This window comes from Cephus cinctus, unplaced genomic scaffold (assembly GCF_000341935.2).
Source record: "Cephus cinctus unplaced genomic scaffold, Ccin1 Ccin1_scaffold0715, whole genome shotgun sequence".
NCBI lineage: Eukaryota > Metazoa > Arthropoda > Insecta > Hymenoptera > Cephidae > Cephus > Cephus cinctus.
Genome location: NW_014333334.1, coordinates 7,901 through 25,763, shown reverse-complemented (window position 1 = coordinate 25,763; position 17,863 = coordinate 7,901). Strand labels below are relative to the sequence as shown.

General features: G+C 48.4%; 4 protein-coding genes across 13 annotated transcripts in view; 2 read left to right on the top strand and 2 right to left on the bottom strand.

The window, feature by feature from the left end:
* Positions 1-408, bottom strand: part of LOC107270270 (gamma-aminobutyric acid receptor alpha-like) — a 22,494-nt gene extending 22,086 nt beyond the window's left edge. Inside the window, exon 1 of one of the 3 annotated variants that reach the window (XM_025087650.1) lies at positions 273-408. The gene's annotated coding sequence lies outside the window, so the exon portion shown is untranslated. The remainder of the gene's footprint in view (positions 1-272) is intronic. The other 2 variants (XM_015745132.2, XM_025087653.1) reach the window with 2 other exon arrangements.
* LOC107270268 (arylsulfatase B) overlaps positions 1-2,139 on the top strand; it is a 6,879-nt gene extending 4,740 nt beyond the window's left edge. For all 3 annotated transcript variants that reach the window (XM_015745125.2, XM_015745126.2, XM_015745124.2), the window contains 4 exons: positions 42-199; positions 293-428; positions 525-982; positions 1,077-2,139. In XM_015745125.2, coding sequence (XP_015600611.1) covers positions 42-199; positions 293-428; positions 525-982; positions 1,077-1,607 — 1,283 coding nt within the window. In that variant the 3' untranslated portion in view covers positions 1,608-2,139. The remainder of the gene's footprint in view (positions 1-41; positions 200-292; positions 429-524; positions 983-1,076) is intronic.
* Positions 2,140-2,347: 208 nt separating this feature from the next.
* LOC107270267 (protein lava lamp) overlaps positions 2,348-17,863 on the bottom strand; it is a 23,374-nt gene continuing 7,858 nt past the window's right edge. The window contains exons 1-11 of one of the 5 annotated variants that reach the window (XM_025087647.1): positions 16,031-16,368; positions 15,205-15,378; positions 14,657-15,031; positions 14,213-14,568; positions 13,391-14,156; positions 13,205-13,313; positions 11,985-12,113; positions 3,619-11,899; positions 3,180-3,343; positions 3,025-3,079; positions 2,348-2,922 (exon numbers count right to left, since the gene is read on the bottom strand). In XM_025087647.1, the coding sequence (XP_024943415.1) occupies positions 2,898-2,922; positions 3,025-3,079; positions 3,180-3,343; positions 3,619-11,899; positions 11,985-12,113; positions 13,205-13,313; positions 13,391-14,156; positions 14,213-14,568; positions 14,657-15,031; positions 15,205-15,372 (10,428 nt within the window). In that variant the 5' untranslated portion in view covers positions 15,373-15,378; positions 16,031-16,368 and the 3' untranslated portion in view covers positions 2,348-2,897. Of the gene's footprint in view, positions 2,923-3,024; positions 3,080-3,179; positions 3,344-3,618; positions 11,900-11,984; positions 12,114-13,204; positions 13,314-13,390; positions 14,157-14,212; positions 14,569-14,656; positions 15,032-15,204; positions 15,379-16,030; positions 16,369-17,863 lie in introns of those variants that run through there. The other 4 variants (XM_015745122.2, XM_015745123.2, XM_025087648.1 and 1 more) reach the window with 4 other exon arrangements.
* The window catches only part of LOC107270271 (fatty acid hydroxylase domain-containing protein 2), a 4,899-nt gene continuing 3,894 nt past the window's right edge, over positions 16,859-17,863 (top strand). The window contains exon 1 of one of the 2 annotated variants that reach the window (XM_015745135.2): positions 16,859-17,016. In XM_015745135.2, the coding sequence (XP_015600621.1) occupies positions 16,992-17,016 (25 nt within the window). In that variant the 5' untranslated portion in view covers positions 16,859-16,991. The remainder of the gene's footprint in view (positions 17,017-17,863) is intronic. The other variant, XM_015745134.2, reaches the window with a different exon arrangement.

Here is a 17,863-nt window from a genome sequence, read left to right as displayed (position 1 = left end):
CGAGCAGGCAGTTTCGCTTAATCGAATCTTCGAACTTTCAGCGATGGTGTCGAAACTCGATCAGAGCGTTGGCGAAGTGGTGGCTGCTCTCAGGCGTCGCGGGATGCTGGAGAACAGCATCGTTCTCTTTATGTCGGATAACGGGGCACCAACAATGGGAATTCACAGCAATCGTGGGAGCAATTATCCAATGCGCGGTGTAAGGGAGTAAACGATAACGAGTCCACGACTAGCTGATTAGGCTGACTGGATTAATGATCAATTGGACTTACCGGAATTAACATGCCCTCAGATCAAGGACAGTCCTTGGGAAGGCGCCGTTCGAGGAGTCGCTGCCATTTGGAGTCCACTGATTAAGAAGCCAAGAAGAGTTTCCAATCAGTTGATGTACGTGGCTGACTGGCTGCCAACCTTCTACTCGGCGGCAGGTGACTTTTGCCTTTTGCTTCGATCCGACGAAAAACAGCGGCACTCTGCGAATGATTTCCGATTGATCCAATTTTTCTTTTTTTTTCTTTTCTAAGGACTCGACACCAAGGATCTCGGGAATATCGACGGGGTGGACATGTGGTCAGCTCTCGTAGCGGAGAAGACTAGTCCGCGTTCCGAAATTGTCATAAATATCGACGACATTGAGAATTACGCGGCCATCAGACGCGGTGACTTCAAATACGTGATTGGCACGACGAATAACGGGGAGGAGTGGTACGGGGAGACGGGAAGGCCCGGCCGTGAGGACGTCGAAGGTTCCTTACCAGAGTACGTGCCGGATCTCGTTCTCCGAAGCAGAGCCGGGATCGCGATATCGGGAGTGATCACAGCCAGCCAGCTCGTGGAGCTCAGGAAATTACGGGAAGGAAAGCTGGCAGCCTCCGAAGAGCTCGGTACCAGGAGGCTCACGACGAGGCTCCTTACACCTATGGATATTTTGAGATTAAGATCAGCGGCTGAGCTCAAGTGTAACGTCAAGGAGGAGGAAAAGGTCAGTGAACTGTATGCCGGAATTATTCTGGGGCAAGGAAAGACAATAATAAATTCAGGGAAGCTCAAGGGATTACGTAATTATCTGTTTTCAGGTGAGCTGCAACCCTCTGGATTCTCCCTGTCTCTTCAACGTCAAGGAGGATCCTTGCGAAATGATAAATCTTGCAAAGACGCGACCAGTTATCCTGGCTACCCTGGAAGAGGCTCTCATGAAGTACAGAGTGACAGCCATTCCTGCGAATAACGTGGACACCGACCCGATGGCAAATCCTGTCTACTGGAACGGAACTTGGGTCAACTGGAAAGACGCAAATCCTATGGAATTCATGAGAAGTAATAGGCAGAGCTCAGGACGTATCTCGGGACCGGCCATAGCCGCGATAGCGATCCTCTTGGGCCTGGCCATCGTAGTAGCCATCCTCCTCTTCACTCTCAAGTTCCGAAGATCCAGCCCTGAACCGGCTCGTCATACCGAGCGCGGGACCTTCCACAAGGTGCAGCGCGACAGCCTGAATTTGAGCGAGCCAGTCGCGGCCGATTCGCAGATGTCGGAAATATCGCTGAGTTTGCAGGGCTTCCGAGAACTTGCGTCGCTCAAGGATCTCGCGAGGAACATCGATTGACGAGGGTGTCCGAGGTGCACGAGGTCCGGGCGACTCTTAACCAGCGTCAAAATTCTCTACGTACACCGAAAGACGCTGGAGAAACGCTCGACTCCGTTCCCTCGGCAATTCCACGGCAACTCTACGGCCGAGGGAACGGAGGAACTGACCAAGGTTAAATTTAGACAGGAGTTGACGACGCCTCGTGTCACCTCCGAACCCTGGAGACCATCTCGATGATATACGCAATCTACATGTATACCATCGACGACTGGACACCTCTGCCAAAGGTAGAAACCGCCGAACGCCGTAAGACGTGCTTGTCCACCCACACAAGTCCAACGATCTTCCGTTCGAACCGTCGTTCCACGGTGCACTTCAGTATTTCCATAGTTTGTAAATACGATCACGACGCGACAACGACACACTCTGTTCTAGAGCCAAGCTCTACTACCGGCGCTCTCGCCACTTTATTATTTCCAGCGTGATTTTTATTTCCATTAAAAAGAAATCCTCTCTTTGCAATAAATGCCTGTTACGACATTTTATTCCAGCAGCGACGTTTCCTTGAGCATCAATTTCGTCGTTCCTTGTTTATACTAAATTTTAAGCTGTTGAATCGAACCATTTGTTCCACGGGCAAGTTAGCCGCCATTAGGATGGCCAGGTTTTTTTTGCAACTAAGAATGGAATCGCCGATACCGAAAGAGCCGCAACGGAACCGCACGCGACTAAAGATTCCTTCAAATTGAACATCACAATAACATAACGCTGCTGAGACACTCCCAAACTATCAGTTTGTGCAACGTCTCGTAGCATTTATTTATATACTTCTCTCTCTCTCTCTCTCTCTCTCTCTCTCTCTCTCTCTCTCTCTCTTATCTACTCATATATTAATTATTATATTATCCCATCAACGATTGCTATAAAACATCGAAAACTCGGCAGAGCATCGAATTTCTCAAGGCGTTCTTGTAGAATAATTTTGTCTGCTATCATACATACCCAAGATTAATCGCGCCTCTCTTTGTAGCTCTTCCTCGATTCTCTTACTCATTATAATATACATATTATAAACTAGGATCGACGAGGATCCGTGACAAAAATATCCTGAATCTCCGGAGCCTTGATGGCCCATCTACAAAATCGATAAAATCGTGGTTTTCGGCATCTATTGGCAGGCCAACCGCTATTCTCCAGGCATCTTCTCAAGCTCTGCCGCACAGAGGAAGGCTCGAGGCAGTCTGCTGCGTACCGCATTAGGAATGTACCCGTGGCAGAGGAGACGATCGATCGATACTCGTCACTGCGTTACATGTGCACTACCTTTGGCGTACTTTAACGTCACAAGAGAAAAGAAAAGTTTCAGTTAGATGGCGCAACAACAAAAAATTCCAATCACCTCAGATCCCAGATCGGAATACGATTCTCTATTTACCTCTTTCCCCAAAGCCAATTCAGAAGGACGCTCGACTGACTCTGAACGTCTCGCGCTGCAACATAAAAACCAAGTCAAGAGACACTCCAAAGTGTAGATGGAGCACGAGAAGAAGACTCCGTCGATATTTCTACCGTTTCAACGTTTATACGTACAGAGCGTGTAATTGGCATTGACCAGTCTGGCGGCAGCTTCGGGAGGCAGTGTGCTTAGGACGTCTTTGTGCGCGAGCAGGGACATTTGCTGCGTGTGTCTCAATTCTCGTTCATCTCGCAATCTTACGTCTCTTGTCAGTCCGACGTTATGCAGCTGGGAGAGCCTAAACGGAGGAGGACTAGCATGTACTGGATGCTATACGGAGACCTAAGCTACGGGACGGTACTAGGATCGCTCCAGGACAGGACGTACTTGGATGCGAGGGCTCTCTCCGCTGGTGCCCTGGGATAATGATTGTCAATGCGATAGGGAGCTATGGGCATCCTGGGAGATTCTTGGCGTTCTACTAGAATCATTGGGGATTGAGATTCGAAGGATTCTGAGAGGACGTAACGGCAGGACAAAGCTGATTCTACAATGAAATTCTGATATTTATACTTCTGAGCAAGAGCTTCCTTGTCTTCTCCGATTGGCGCGTCGATCGCTTCCTTGGCTATCTCCACAGGACCCTCGGACTTGGACGGCGAGGGCTGCTCCACGAGCGGTTCGTTCTCAGAACCCGGTGACTGATCGTCCCGAAGACCGATTCCGATGGATGCTGCTTTCCGCAATTCCTCATTTATGCGAATCGCATTGGACAGGCGCAGCTGCAGAGTGTCGCGTTCCTCCAGCAGGTGCATCAGCTCAACCGTCAATTCCTCGCACCTCACGTCTCTCTGGTGAAGCATGTAAAGCGCCAGGTCCAATTCGGCCGACGCGGATCCCTTCTCCGTGTCTCCGGCAGGTGGCCTCGCTGTCGCAGAGGTGCCCGCGGCAATTTCGGCCTCCACACTGCGGATCTCTCTCTTAAGGGCACGCTGAAGGAGCTCGTACTCCTGAACCTTATCGGTCAATTGCTGCTTCAGCAGATTTATCTCCTCATCCTTCGCAGTCAAAAGTTTCCTCAATTCGACGAGCTGTCTCTCCTCTTCATTGGTAAGCGCATGGAGTTCCTCGATGCGCGCCTCTTTCTCTTGAATCTGAACTCGTAAATTATGGATTTCCGTGTCCTTCGTGACACTCAATTCTGCGAGTCTCCTCTCTTTCTCGGCCAATTCCGACCTGACTTGCGAAAGCTCCTCCTCCTTGCGATGCAACTCCCTATTGAACTCGGCAGTCCCTTCCTCCAGTTGCACGCGAATGTTACGTAAATCCTCGTCCTTCGTCAGCAGTATACCAAGAAACTCCTGTTTCTCCTTCGCCAGACGTTCCTTCATGGCATCGATCTCCCTCTCCACCTCGTTCGATCTACGCCGCAAACTTTCTTCGGCCTCCAACCGAATCTCCTCCTTTTCTGAATTTAGTCTCGCGATCGTCGACTCGTACTCACTCAAAAGTCTCTCCAAGGTCGACAGCTTCGCCACTTCACTCTCCTTCTCCGCCAGACTCTTCTTCAACTTCTCCAATTGCTGATCCTTGCTGTACAACTCGGCGTTCAGCCTCTGGGCAGTCTCCCGTAGTTCAAACTCATCGGATTGAGGCTCCAGACTAGCCTGAAGCGAAAGTTGAGCGCTCTTTTCCGCCAAGATATACTTCAACTCGTTGATTTCCTGCTCCCTCTGGTGCAACTCGTTCTGCAACCTGAGAATCTCTTCCTGTTCGTGAGGATGTCTTCCTTCTCCTGAGATTGCCGCAGCCTCTTCCTGCCGCCTCAGATCCGCGAGTTCTCTTTCCCGCACTCCCACTTCCTGATGGAACTTCCGTGTGGCTGCCTCCAGGGACGCCTCGAGCTCTTCCTTCTGATTGTGCAGCTCATTGACATTGTCCTGCAGTTCCTGAATGATCTTCGGATAAGCGTTCTCGCTGAGGATATATTGCAGGTTTTCGATTTCCGCCTGTTTTGTTTCCAATTGAGACTTTAGCCGATCGACGTTGCTGCGAAGCTCCTCCTTCTCGCTTCCGGGCATTCTGAACACTGGCAACCCATCGACAGTTTGCGCTGTGGCGGAAACCGCAGCTTTCTCCAACCTTTCACGTTCCTCCTGCAGTTCCTCCAGCCTCTGATTAGCATTTCGCAGAAGGGCTTCCTTTTCCACGAGAGACTCTCTCCCGACCTCGATTTCAGCTTCCTTCTCTCGTAAGCTCTGATTCAACACCGAAATTCTCATTCTCTCGTTTTCCAGATCAGTTTGCAAACTCTGGACCACCCGTTCGTTCTCTCCGAGGGAATCTCTGAGGTTGACTAGCACTTCGCGATTTGCCAAGCACTCTGCGGTACACTCAGGCTCCGCAATGGATGCTTCGGCCTGAGTGACACAACTTCGCAATCGATGCGTCTCCGCTATGGAACTTTGCAGCTTCACCTCTTTATTGGCAATTGCCTCATCTTTCTCAATCAGAAGAGCCTCGAGCCTCTGAATTTCACTGTGCTGCTCGTTCACACTCCTCCTGTGTCCCTCCAATTCGGCCGTTGCACATTCCAGAGAGGATTCCATTTCATTCAACTGGTCCCGAAGTCTTCGCATCATGTCGTCTTTACTCTCGAGCTCGAGCGCATGGTGCTGAAGTAGTCCCTGAGTAGCCTCACCGACAATCGCGCTGACCCTCTCCACGCCCTCCTGTTCGGCGAACGCTCGCTTCAGAGTCTCGATCTCTTCCTGCTTGTCCTTCAAATCTTTTGACAACTTTCTCTCTCTTTCCTCCAGTTTCTCCTCGGCTTGCGTTCTCTCGACGTACAACTGCTGCAGCTCCTGCTTAAGATCCGCGACCTCCTGGACCCTCGCGTTCAAAAGTTCGCTCATTTCGGCCGTTGACGACGTCGCGGAGGCAAATTTCTCCTCTACAGACTTCAAGCTCTCGACTTTGTTCGTCAATGCGGCTTTCTCCTCTAGGGCCGTGCGCAATTGCATCCTCAGGTCGGCTACTTCGGTTCCGGAGATTCGCGTTCTGTCCTGCAGAACCGCCTCGAATTCTTCGGTCTTCGCGTTCAGCTCCGACTTCAGAATCTCACAATTCTCTCGCATCGCTGTAATTTGATCATTGGCGTCCATAAGGCTCTGCTCGTACTGCTTTCTCAAAAGGTCATATTCCTCCTTCAGCTTGTCCAGCTTGCTCTGAAGCTCGTTATTTCGCTCTGCCATATCCTCGACACCACCGGCGGATACGTTCGATTCGAAAGTCAGTCTTTGTTGTCTGTGCTCTTCCAGCACCTTCTGAAGCTGTTCGTTCTCAGTGGCCAATGCCTCCATTTCACTCCTGAGGTCATCCAACTCCTCTTTGTACTTTTGTACAGTTTCCGATCCAACTGCCTCACTCTCGTCTCCCCTTTCCTCGCGCAGTTGTTCCGACGTCCGCGACGTCGGCGCGCCCGCCGGACTGCTGCCTTGAGCAGCAGCCTGCAGCTGCCATTCGAGGGACTGCACCTTATTCGCCAACTCCTTGTTGCGAATCTGGCAAACCTCCACATCTAAATCCTGCCTTTCTTTCATCTCTACGAGCCTCTCGTTGGCGGCCGTGAGGACGTCCAAGCGTTTCTCGAGAGCCGCCTTCTCGGCGATCATCTTCTTCAACTCGTTCTTAACTTCGGCCAGAGTCTTCTCCAAATTGGCGATCTGTAATTTGAGCTCCTCCTCAATCGCGGAGTCCAGGTCGCAGAACCCGACGACGCTCCTCTGGCTCTTCAGCTGCTGATGCAAGTTGCCATTTTGAACTTTATATTCCTTGAGCTTCCTCACCAGCTTCCCATTCCTCGTCTGCACCAGCGTCTTCTCCTCCTCGAGGTTTTGCTTCTCCGTCTCCAAGTCCCTTATACGATCCTCCAGTTCGGCTATTCTCGTTTCCAACTGCACTTCGAGACTGGGAATTAACGGTGTGACTGCCGCATGATGTTCCTCGGACAGTCTGGCCACCTCGCTGTTCCAGCCCCACCCATCCTCGTCAACCTCGAGTCTTCCAGTCGACTCGACGTCCCAACCGGATCCTACCTCCGACTGATCTACATTCCGCTCCTTCTTCTCCAGCGGCACTACAGAAACCTTGCCTCCAGCCGGTTCCTCTTGCATTGATCCCATTGACGCGTTCAAAGATCGCGTCAGATCGTTCACTTGGAGCTGCAGGAGGTCTCTTTCCTGAAGAATCGTCCCAATGCGTTCTTCCAGTTCCTGGACGCGAGCGGCATCGACGACCATGTCCGGCGCGTCCTGTAAGCAGCGCTGATTCGTCGCTGCACCTCCTTCCAATTCTAATATTCTATCTCTGCAGGCTTCCTGCGAAGCGACGAGGGCGTCACGCTCTCGTTTGACGTTCTCCAACTCGCCGAGAATCTCGGTGAGCCTGTTCTCCACCTTGAGGAGTCCAGTAGCCTCACCGGTGTCGGACTTTGTACTAAGGTTCGTTTCGTTCATCGCATTCACGCGGTCCTCAGCAACGGCAATTATGTGATCGACGATCTTCTCCGCTTCTTGTTTTTCATATTTCAGCTCGTCCAACTCACCGATAAAAGCAGTTCTCTCCCTTTGTAGCGTCTCGATGAGAGCGACTTTCTCCTCCAGGAGTTTTTCCATTTCGTCCCGTGAAGCAGTCAGACTCTCCGATACTTCCACCGCGGCATTCAACTCCATTCTGATCTTCAGAATCTCATCGTCCTTATGATTTATCACCGATTGCAGTTTTGCCGTGCTATCCTGGATAGCTCCCTGGCGCTCGAATTGCAGTTGCAGTTGCGCACCGACATTATTCAGCTCGACGTTCAATGTCTCGATTTGTCTGTTCCTGACAAGGAGAACTTCCTGCGCGCTGCTTAGCTCCTGCTGCAGTCTCTCGTAGTCCTGCTGCAGGTTCCGCAGCTGACGCCCATACTCGGCGTTATTCTCTTCAACCTGAAGACGCTCTTCGGCCAGTTGCCGACTCAGCCTGTCCCTTTCGTCGACCACAAGCGCGTCCTTTTCATCCCTTTCGGAAAGGATATTCCGTAACCTGGAGATCTCAACTAGATGCTCAGCATTCGAGGTCAGTCCTGTGCCAAAGATTTTCGAAGCGTCAAATAACGCCGGTGGTGTTGCACTCTTTTCTGGCGCATCACTTTCCAGAAGAGGGATCGTCACCGGAGTCTCCGCTGAGTTGTCCCTGCTGCTCTTCGTCTCTTCCTTAAGCAGTGCGATCTCCTCTTTCTGACCTTCGAATTTGGATTCGAAATCCGAAGCCTTTCTCTCTGCCTCGCTCAAATCCTTCCTCAAACTCTGAATCTCACCCTTGAGATTAGCACTCGATTCGAGGAATTGATCTTCCTTCACAGAAAACTCCCGATGCGCTCTCTCGAGCTCTTCCTCCAGCCTCTTGCACTTTTCGGACAATTCCGAATACAGAAGGTCAATATTCTGCAACTTGATAACCACCTCACGGCCATCTACCAATTCTCGTTCAGCGGCGTCGATTCGCTCCTGTAGCGCCGAATTCAAAGCCTGTAGACCGTTGATCTTCTCGGTCAGTTCCTGATTCTCTCTGATTGTCAAGTCGAGCTTCTCCTTGATTTCCTCGTTGCTGCTCGCAAGGGCGTTGTGCTGAAATAGCAGCTGGTTGTACGATTCCTCGATGCTGACGTTTCTGTTGCCCGACTGACTGATCATCTCGCTGTAGCGCAGCGCTTCTCGCATTTGCACAAAGTTCCCGATGGACTTCGCGAGCTCGTTGTCCAAATTTTCAATTTCCGCCTCGCGTTCCTGCAGCTTCGCCTCGAGCGCTTGCACCAGCATTTGGCACTGTTCGCAACGCTCACACCGATCGACCCCAGAACTTTTCGGCTCCTCAGCTCGACTTCCTGACCCCTCGACATCCTCCAAAGTGCCCACGGGCTCAGCATTGTCCTTGCGCGACCGCAGTCGCTCCAAGAGCACCCGCCTCTCTTCGGATTCCTTCGCGACATTCTCCAGCCTCTCATTGATCTCCGTTTCCTTCGAGGAGAGAAGACCGTTCTCCGTTTTCAACTTCTGTATAAGACCGAGCTGGTCCACGTACTCTGCCTCCATCACCTGCATTCGCACGCTCAGTTCCCTCGCGTTCTCCTTAGCTTCCTCGAGAGCCAGAAGCTCTCTCTCGCGGTCCGACACGACGCTGCCCTTGTAGGACTCGTATTCACTTGCAATTGCGCGGCTCTGGGCCCTCGCCTCCTCGGCCTCCGCCGAGTGACGCTCCACCTCCCGACGCAGCTTCTCCATCTCTTGGGACATTTCGGTGATCTCGGCCAGCAACGAGGACACCTGCTCCCTGGAGGTACCGATTTCCTTCGTCAGTCTGTCGACGTTTTCCAAAGCAGCGGTCGTTTCGCTCTGAGCTCTCGCGAGGTTCCCCTCGACTTCCGCCATTCGATTATCTTTCTCAATCAGATTCTTCTCTAATTCCTGAATTCTTCGGTTGGTTGCCTCCTTCTCGTCCTTCTCGGTCGACCATTTCTCCTCAAGTTCAGCCACCCTCGCTTCCAGCTCTTGACACTGTGTTGCCTTTTTCTTAAGATTCGCCGCGTAGACCTTCATTTTTTCTCGCAGCGACTGCGACCTCGTTTCGGACTCCTGCAACTCCTTCTCGAGAGCAGCCTTCGCTTCCTCCCCGAAGTCTCTTCGCTTCTCTTCCAATTCGCTTCTGAGGCACTCGTTCTCCTGTGTCCTGCTGCTCAATTCCTCGAGAAGATCCTCCAACCTTCGATTCTGCATCGCAGTGTCTTCGGTGTGCTTGACCTTCAGCTGCTCGAGCTTCTTATATACCCCGTTGAGCTCTTTTAGAATATCGTTGACATAGGCATTGCTGCTCTCCAGCTGCTTCTGCAATTCCAAATTGGCTCCGCTCGCGCCCCGGAGTTGTTCCAGCAGGTCTGCGATTTCCTTATCCTTTTCGGCCAGTCGAGCGTTCGCTTGATCCCTACAGAGTGTAACCTGCTGTTCGATCTCCGTGCGCAACAGACTATTCAACTCAACCTGCTCCTTCAATTTATCCTCCAGACTGCTGGCAAGCTTTTCGGCCTCGTCCACTCGTTCAACCAAATGGTCAAACTCTTCCTGCGACTTCCTCACCCGCACGCATCCCTCTAGGCGATCGACTTCCTCTCGCAAAGATTTAATCATTACACTAGACTGTTGCGACTCAGTTCTATAGGCGTTCAACTGATCCTCCAGAGCGGCGCTTAGCTCCTTATCCTTAATGGCGATCGCTCCCATTAAAGTCTCTATCTCCGCATCCTTCGCAGCGACATGGCGGCTGACTTCCATCTGGAGCCGGGATTCGAATCTCGCCATCGTACCTTCCAGCTCTTCCTTCAATTCAAGAATCGTGACGTCCTTTCCCTCGGATTGCTCGAGCAAGTGCTTGTATTCGTTCTGAAGGCTTCTCAGGCCCTCGTCTATCAATAACTTGCCAGCCTCGAGGACTTCCATCTTGGACTGCATCTCCGTACATTTAAGTTTCCATTCCTCGATGACGGTCAGGCTTTCCTCCAACTCACGTTTCAAGTTTTCGACACTTTTACCAGCTGCCTCTTGCTCGGCAATCAGTCTTTCCTTGATGTTCAACTCCTCCTCCTTCACGGTCAGTTTAAGCTTCATCTCCTCGATGAGATCCTTCTGCTCCGCGATCAGCCTCTTGCATTCCTCGATCTCACCTTCGAGCGAGGCCACAGTTACGATTCGCTTTTCGATTTCGATTTCTTCCGGCGACTCGCCGGCAGCGACGCTTTGACCCTCGGTAGATTCCTCTGTCGACTTTTGTAGCAGCGTACTGATCTCCTCGTGAAGCTCCTGTCTCTCCAGCGCGACACTCTCCTTCTCGCGATTCAGTTTCTCCAATTTCTCAATCAGCTCCAGCCGTTCCCTTGCAAAACTGTCTGTTGTTATCTGATCGATCTTGGATAAAAGTTCATCCTTCTCTCGGGAAACTTTGCCAAGAGTCTCGCTTAGATGCGCATTGATCTCTTCTAGTTTGACAACCTTGATCACCAGCTGATTATTCTCCTCCGTCAAGGTGCCGAGTCTTTCGCGCAAACGGCGCTCCTCCGGATCTTCGTAGGACACGTCGGCCAGTCTTTCCTGTAGCTTCGTCAGCTGAATAACGAGATCGCTGTTCTCGTTCGTGAGGTGTTTTAGTCTCTCCTGCAGTTGCATCGTCGCTCGATCATTGGACGACCAACTCTCCCTCTCCGCGTCGGCCTGATTCTCCTCGAATTGGGCCAATCGCTCCTCCAGCTTCGCCACCTTCGTTATGAGTTCGTTGTTGTCTCGCGTTAGGAGCTCGATTTTGGACAAAGTGTCGCCCTGCGCAGGAACACGCTCGAATGATTCTGTCGAGCCTGAATTAGAGGATCCTCCCTTCTCCTCGAGTTTTTCCAGTTTCATCAGTAGATCACTCTTCTCCCGCGTGAGCAAATCGATCTTCTTTTGTAATTCGATTTTCTCGGACTCATTGATAGTCTCGAAGGACTCGCTCGAGCTGGCATTCGAGCCATTTTTCTCCTCTAGCTTCACAAAATTCTCATAGAGCTCCTGATTCGTTACCTTGAGAACATCGAATTTCTTCAACAGATCCGTCTGTTCCTGCTCAATCGCAACTTCGGACTCTTCGGTTTCATTCTGAGATTTGTGCAGCCACTCCAACTGCTCTTCTAGCTCGACGATCTTCATTTCCGCGGTGACACGTAAGTTCTCAGATTCTGCGTTCTCCGCCTCCAATGTGGATATTTCCTGCTTGGCAGCGTGGAGCTCTGAAACGATTTGGGATAGGAGAGAGAAACAAGAGACGAATATGCGAGTAAAGGCATCAACAACGAAAACGGCTTCAGCACGTACCTTGCATGAGATCCAATTTTTGGTTTTCCAATGTGGCGATGGCTTGAATGTGCGATTCGATTTCAATGGCCTGTGCGGAGACCTTACTATCGAGGTCGGCAACGCGGCTTTGCCAATCTCCTGCCGAGGCTGTGCACACCGTAGAACGTTCGAATATTGTTTGTCAGGTTAATTTTAAAAAGCAACCAAGAAAAGCAACCGGGTATAGAGAAGAGAAGATTCATGAAATTTTCATTGTTACTGTGATATAGGCGAAATCCTACGAGATTATGTTATTCCGCGCAATGAATTTTTTGGCATTGGACTTAACACTAAGATACACTGCTGTTACTCTTAACATCCTTTTGGACGGCCGATAAGCTTACGAAGCTCTTTTTAGTAAATGCATTTCAAAAATCAATTTCAATTAGATTCAGACTAGAGCAGCTGTGCCGTATTAAATTTTTTGACCCCACGAAGGTTCAGCAGGGGAGCTCTTTGTCAGCACGCGCATGCAAGGTAATGTCGTTCGGCTCCGAACCCTTTGAGTATTTTGTAAACACTTGTACGAGAGGGCTTGTAGAATTAAAGATAACATCGATTGGCAGTGCGGCGTCCGGATTAACAAGCATGGCCGAGAGTTTGCTTTCCAAGCGTTCCCATAAAAGTCATTGAAGAAAGATGAGTGGTAAATACGAAGGCAGACCTTTCGAACGTTTCTAAGCAACCTACTTCTACAAATCAGAGCGCAGCAAACTTTGACAAGTAATAAAGTAGGTACCATGTGTTACGTCTAACTATTTAAGTATAATCCAAATAATAAATTAGTGTACTTAGTGTATACGTATGTGCAATCGAATTTGACGGAGAAGGAATCCATCACCAAAATCATTAAGAATTAATGAACCTGTGCCAAGATATCACCCGAGAAGCGAGTGATATCTCACATAAGTGAACCGATAAATGTTTCCCAAACTTTCAAGTCAAGCGCAAACCGCACCGACATTGACGATCTGCCGAGATACAAGGTAAAAGAGAAAACACAATGATAATCGCCAATGGAATCGAAAAACAGTGGTGCGGTTCAGGTTCGAGCATCTTTAACGAACTTACTACCGCTGCCGAGAACAAGGAGGAAGTCTTCGGAACAATACGACGGCAGGACATATGATAAGAATTCGAATGGCAAAAATAAGAGAATGGATAACGACGGCTCGAAAATATTCCGTCCTGGTTCCTACCTTTAAGCTCGTCAAAGTCTACCAGACTCAGCTGAAGGTTACCTTTCTCCTCCTCCAGCAGTGTCACCTGGTTCCCGAGTTTGACCAGCTCCGCGTTCGCGTCCGAAACCTTGAGCATTCAAGAGCGATTATAATGCTGGGAGATATATCTCAAGATACCTTTGGGAAAAAACCTGGCGGACTTACCATCTTAAAGTTCTCCAGCTGTTTCTGGAAACTCTTCACCTTGCTTTTGTGCTGCGCCTTCAATTTTATCATGCTCTTATTTAAATCCTCCAGTTCTCGGGTGAGCCTTTGCACTCTGGCGTCTTCCGTGGTCTCACATCCATCGTCGGGTACTCGCTTCGCCAGGTCGTTCTTCTCACTCTCAAGATCGTGAACCAATCTCTCGAGATTGTTTATCTTATTGGAATAATCCTCGTTTTTCGACGTCAACTCGACTATCTGCTTCTGGAGTTCAGATTTTGATTCCTCCTCGAGTAACTCGTTCGATCTTCTCAACTCTTCTATCAGATTCTCCAGTTCGGCTATCCTATTGTCCTTCTCGATAATGAGACCGTTGCCAGACGACGATTCGTTCGCGATTATCTTCTCCTGCAACTCAACAATGCTTTTCTGCAATTCGTACTTCTGGTCCTGCAACTGGCGATAACTCTGCTCCAGCTTCTCCAGCTTGTACTCCAGATCGGCAACCGCGGGTTCCTTCACTAGGCCGGCACCAGACTCTAACTGAAATATCCTCGCCTCGGCTGCGGTCAGCTTCGCCTCGCGCTCCTCCAACTGTTCGATGAGGTGGTCGTTCTTTGACTTGAGCGTACTTTCTATCAGGACAAAATTCTCCTGCATTGACTTCATGGCGTCCTTCGTATCGGCCAAAGTGTCCATCGCCGATCGTGAGAAGTCGGCGCTTGCCGCTTCCGCCAATTGCTGCTTCTCAAGCCGCTCCTCGAATCTGCGAACGCACAAGTCTTCCCGTAATCACAACCACGCAGAATCAATTGATCTTACCCTTTCACGACGTTCTCCAATTCCTCTATTCTGTCGTTTCTCTCGCTAAGCTGGTCAAGCAAATTGTCGTTTTTATTCTTTAGGGAACTCTCCAGTAGCACAAAGTTCTCCTGCATCGTTCGCATCTCGTCTTTGGTCTCTTCGAGTGTGTCCAACGTCGTTTTTCCTTTTTTTGATAAATCCGCGGACAAAAGCGTGATGGCCTTTGTCCTAGCGTCGATTACGGAATCCTTTTCCTTCAAGTTTTCCTGTAGATCCAAAACGGTGGCCTCCAGTTCCACCACCCTGTTACTCAACTCCGCGATTTTATTGTCCTTGTCTTGGAGATGTCCTAATTGTAATGTCGGCGTGGTAACCTACACCGGAAACAATGGTTTCTTCTTATCAAATCTACTCAATTGAACCAAAGAACAGAAAAAGAGAAGTGCCAAATCCATTGCTAACCTGAGATGCAAGTACTATTGGTCTAACAGGCGTAACCATTCGTTCCCTTTGCGTTTCTACTATGGATAAGTCCCGCTCGTCCAACTGCTGTCTGATGGCCTCAACTTTCTCCTCCACGGCCCGTTTACTTTCGGTCATCTCTTTGCTTCTCTGTTCAAAGATCTTTCGATTTTCCGCAAGTTTCCTTTGTAACAGAGACGACTTGGCCTGTGGCGTTTTGGCCAAACTAATATCATCCATCGATCCTCCAATCTCTGGCAAAGCTAATTCAGGCATAGTTTGCAGAGCTGTATCACTAGACGACGTAGCACCATCCTTACTACGATGGGACAATTTGGCTCGAGATTTAATTTTGGAAAGTTTTCTGGCATATTCCTATAAAAAATGCAAAGGCTGTTTCGATTTGACAAGTAACACTCTTATGGAGCAAAGTAAACAAACAAGGATCACATCAATTTTTAATTCATAATACCACTAATTACAATCTAATACAGGAACGATTCAAAACAAAATTATATTATAATATTGAAAATTAAAATGATTCCTACCTGAACCTCTTCCTCTTTTTTCTTTAGGGTCTGCTTGTTTCTGAGCATGATCTCTTTAAGGGACTCCAGTTGACTCTTATTTTGTTCACATGTATCTTTTGCACTATCGATTGTTTCGGAGGAATCGTCCTCCATTGCCGCTGGAGGTTCCATCGATGCACCCCACATCAAAGACTGGAGAAATAAAAATAAGAACATTAACTGTAACATTTTTTTAAAAGAAATTCTATATTAGAGTGACTTTGCGTGCAGTATTTTGCTAGATCAATGGCAGTGAAAGTTTCCCTATCTCAACTATACACTATGTCACCCAGTGCTCCCATTTCTCTACTACTAATTGGATAGGAATGCGATCAGTTCAAACTAATTCAATTAGGACATGCTTAAGTCCTCAAATTACTTTTTGTTCTCTGACAGTATTTTTATGCATTCCCAGTACTATAGCCATTAACATGCACCGAGGCATAATCTGCAAGCAAAGTAATTTTGATGTAAAATGCATTGCAATAATCTTAATAATTCTCAACGTAGTAATATCAATGTCAAGTGTGTTAAACCTATAAGAATGGTCCCTCTAACTGAAATGTGTGGTGCTGCTAGAAATAGTGAAAAAAGGCGAATAAAAGTACGCGATTGGCTACATGGTATGAAAAATTCTAATGGATGTTCATTCGAAGATAAAGAAACATTGGGAATTGGGTTAGGTGTCTCAGGCATTACTGATACAGCTAAAAAAAAAAATGAAGATATAACCAAAGGCTCGGAGAATATCGTTGCATATTGAATCTGCCTATTAACTGTTTATCTACATAAAGAAATTACATGCATTTATTTACGTTTCTCGATGCGTCAAGATGGAAACACGTCACTCGTTCTAAACATATTTTTCACTGGCGTGTACACTTCTGTGACTCGACACCTCCGATAAAGAAAGCACCATAGACTCCCATTCGAAAAGACAATTAGCTCACTGCAGCGCGACAAAATAATTCCGGAGACCAAACGATAGTATAAAATATAAATCAGAATCACGGTTTTTGCAAAACCATTGCCTCCCCGGAAGCCGTTGGACGAAGGCAGACGAAGGTATGTACTGTAGTCGACTGTAGTACATACATACGAAATTGAAATTACGAAGGCAATGTTCTCACTGTGGCGCCATACCGTGGTTACATTCAACAACTGGAATTATTCAGTCAGAGATGCCAACAATGCCATTCCCAACTGTTCCCAACTGTTCCCAACTAACAGTCGGTAGCGCTCCCTAATCGCGTTTAATGATCACCGCATTCAACGAATATCATGAATTTGACATGATCTGCATGGGCCCTATGAGCCGAGTAACACGATTGGCATTTTCCCAGTTCTCGCTGAAAAATTCTTACCTCACACCGGCTAGACTAGTCCGTCAATCTTTCAAATTAATACAAAATGCATTCTTTAGCAAGGACCTCGCGACAGGCCTAAGTTCTAATTGCTCAACATCCATCATTTATAAGAATATCTTTCATAATACATGCCGAATAATATAAAGATCCTTCTTACTTGAACGAAATCTCTGCTGATACGTGGGAGCTGGGGATTTTCATGTCTCTCTTGGGCAATAAACATAAATATAGGTATATAAACGTACATATATATAGTATAGAGGAAGCCTGGCTTTCAGTCTCGCAGCAACGGCGCATTTGCCAGTGGCGATTGTTCGTGCTTATCGACGTCTCGAGCAAATGTCATCGGTTGACTTTACGAGAGCAATTTTTTAGTTTCGAGAGTAAATCCCGCCAACAATGGAGGTGCAACTGCAATGCAAAGGTAGGGAACATTAAAAGCAATGTACACAAAATTGGAGACACCGAAGTCTTCCTGTGTTGGGACGCGCCTTTAATGTAAACTGCGTCGCGGCTGATCTGCGTTCGACTGCGCGTCCTATTCGTCCTGCCGTCCACCGTCATTTTCGCGTCGGCTCTGCAACTTTCTCAATAGAATTGAACTCGACCATGTGCCATACTTTTCTCCACCGTTTGAGAGAATTTTAACGTCTTGCAAGTTACGATCACACGATCACTGAACGTGCCCTTTCAATCCATTTTATTGCAACGCGCTCTGTCATATTCTCTGTACTTCAGACTCATTTTTTTCATTTCATTCGAAACTGGGCAATAGACAAATTGGCAATGATGTGGAGAAAAACAATGAAAACTTACTGTATGTTCGGGAAATCTGACTCATGCGTTAATCTACTTTTAAGAGGAACTCGAAGATGCTGCGAGATTCATAAACGGTATTCGGTTACAAAAGCAACATAAGTTCAATAAATGTATTTTGATTTGTACGAATAAGATAAACACAAAAGAATGCATCTATCGTCTGTTGTCGCGTAAGCAGTCGCGATAACGTAGAATTAGTAGTGTCAGTGATGTTGTCAACGCGCATTATTCGCTCGGTATCGCGGTAGTCATTGACACTAACGTACGTTGCAATTTCGTAAATCTATAGTCAAGCTAATCATGCTATTCGCGGGCAATCCGCGAGTCAGGAGTCAGATTGCATTAGCCTTCTAGAACCCTGATGAAATCCCGCGAAATCGCTTGAACTTGCATGGAATCGCACAGTATGAATTGTACTGTTCGATTTCAGGGGGAACTAGAGGTACGGTGGG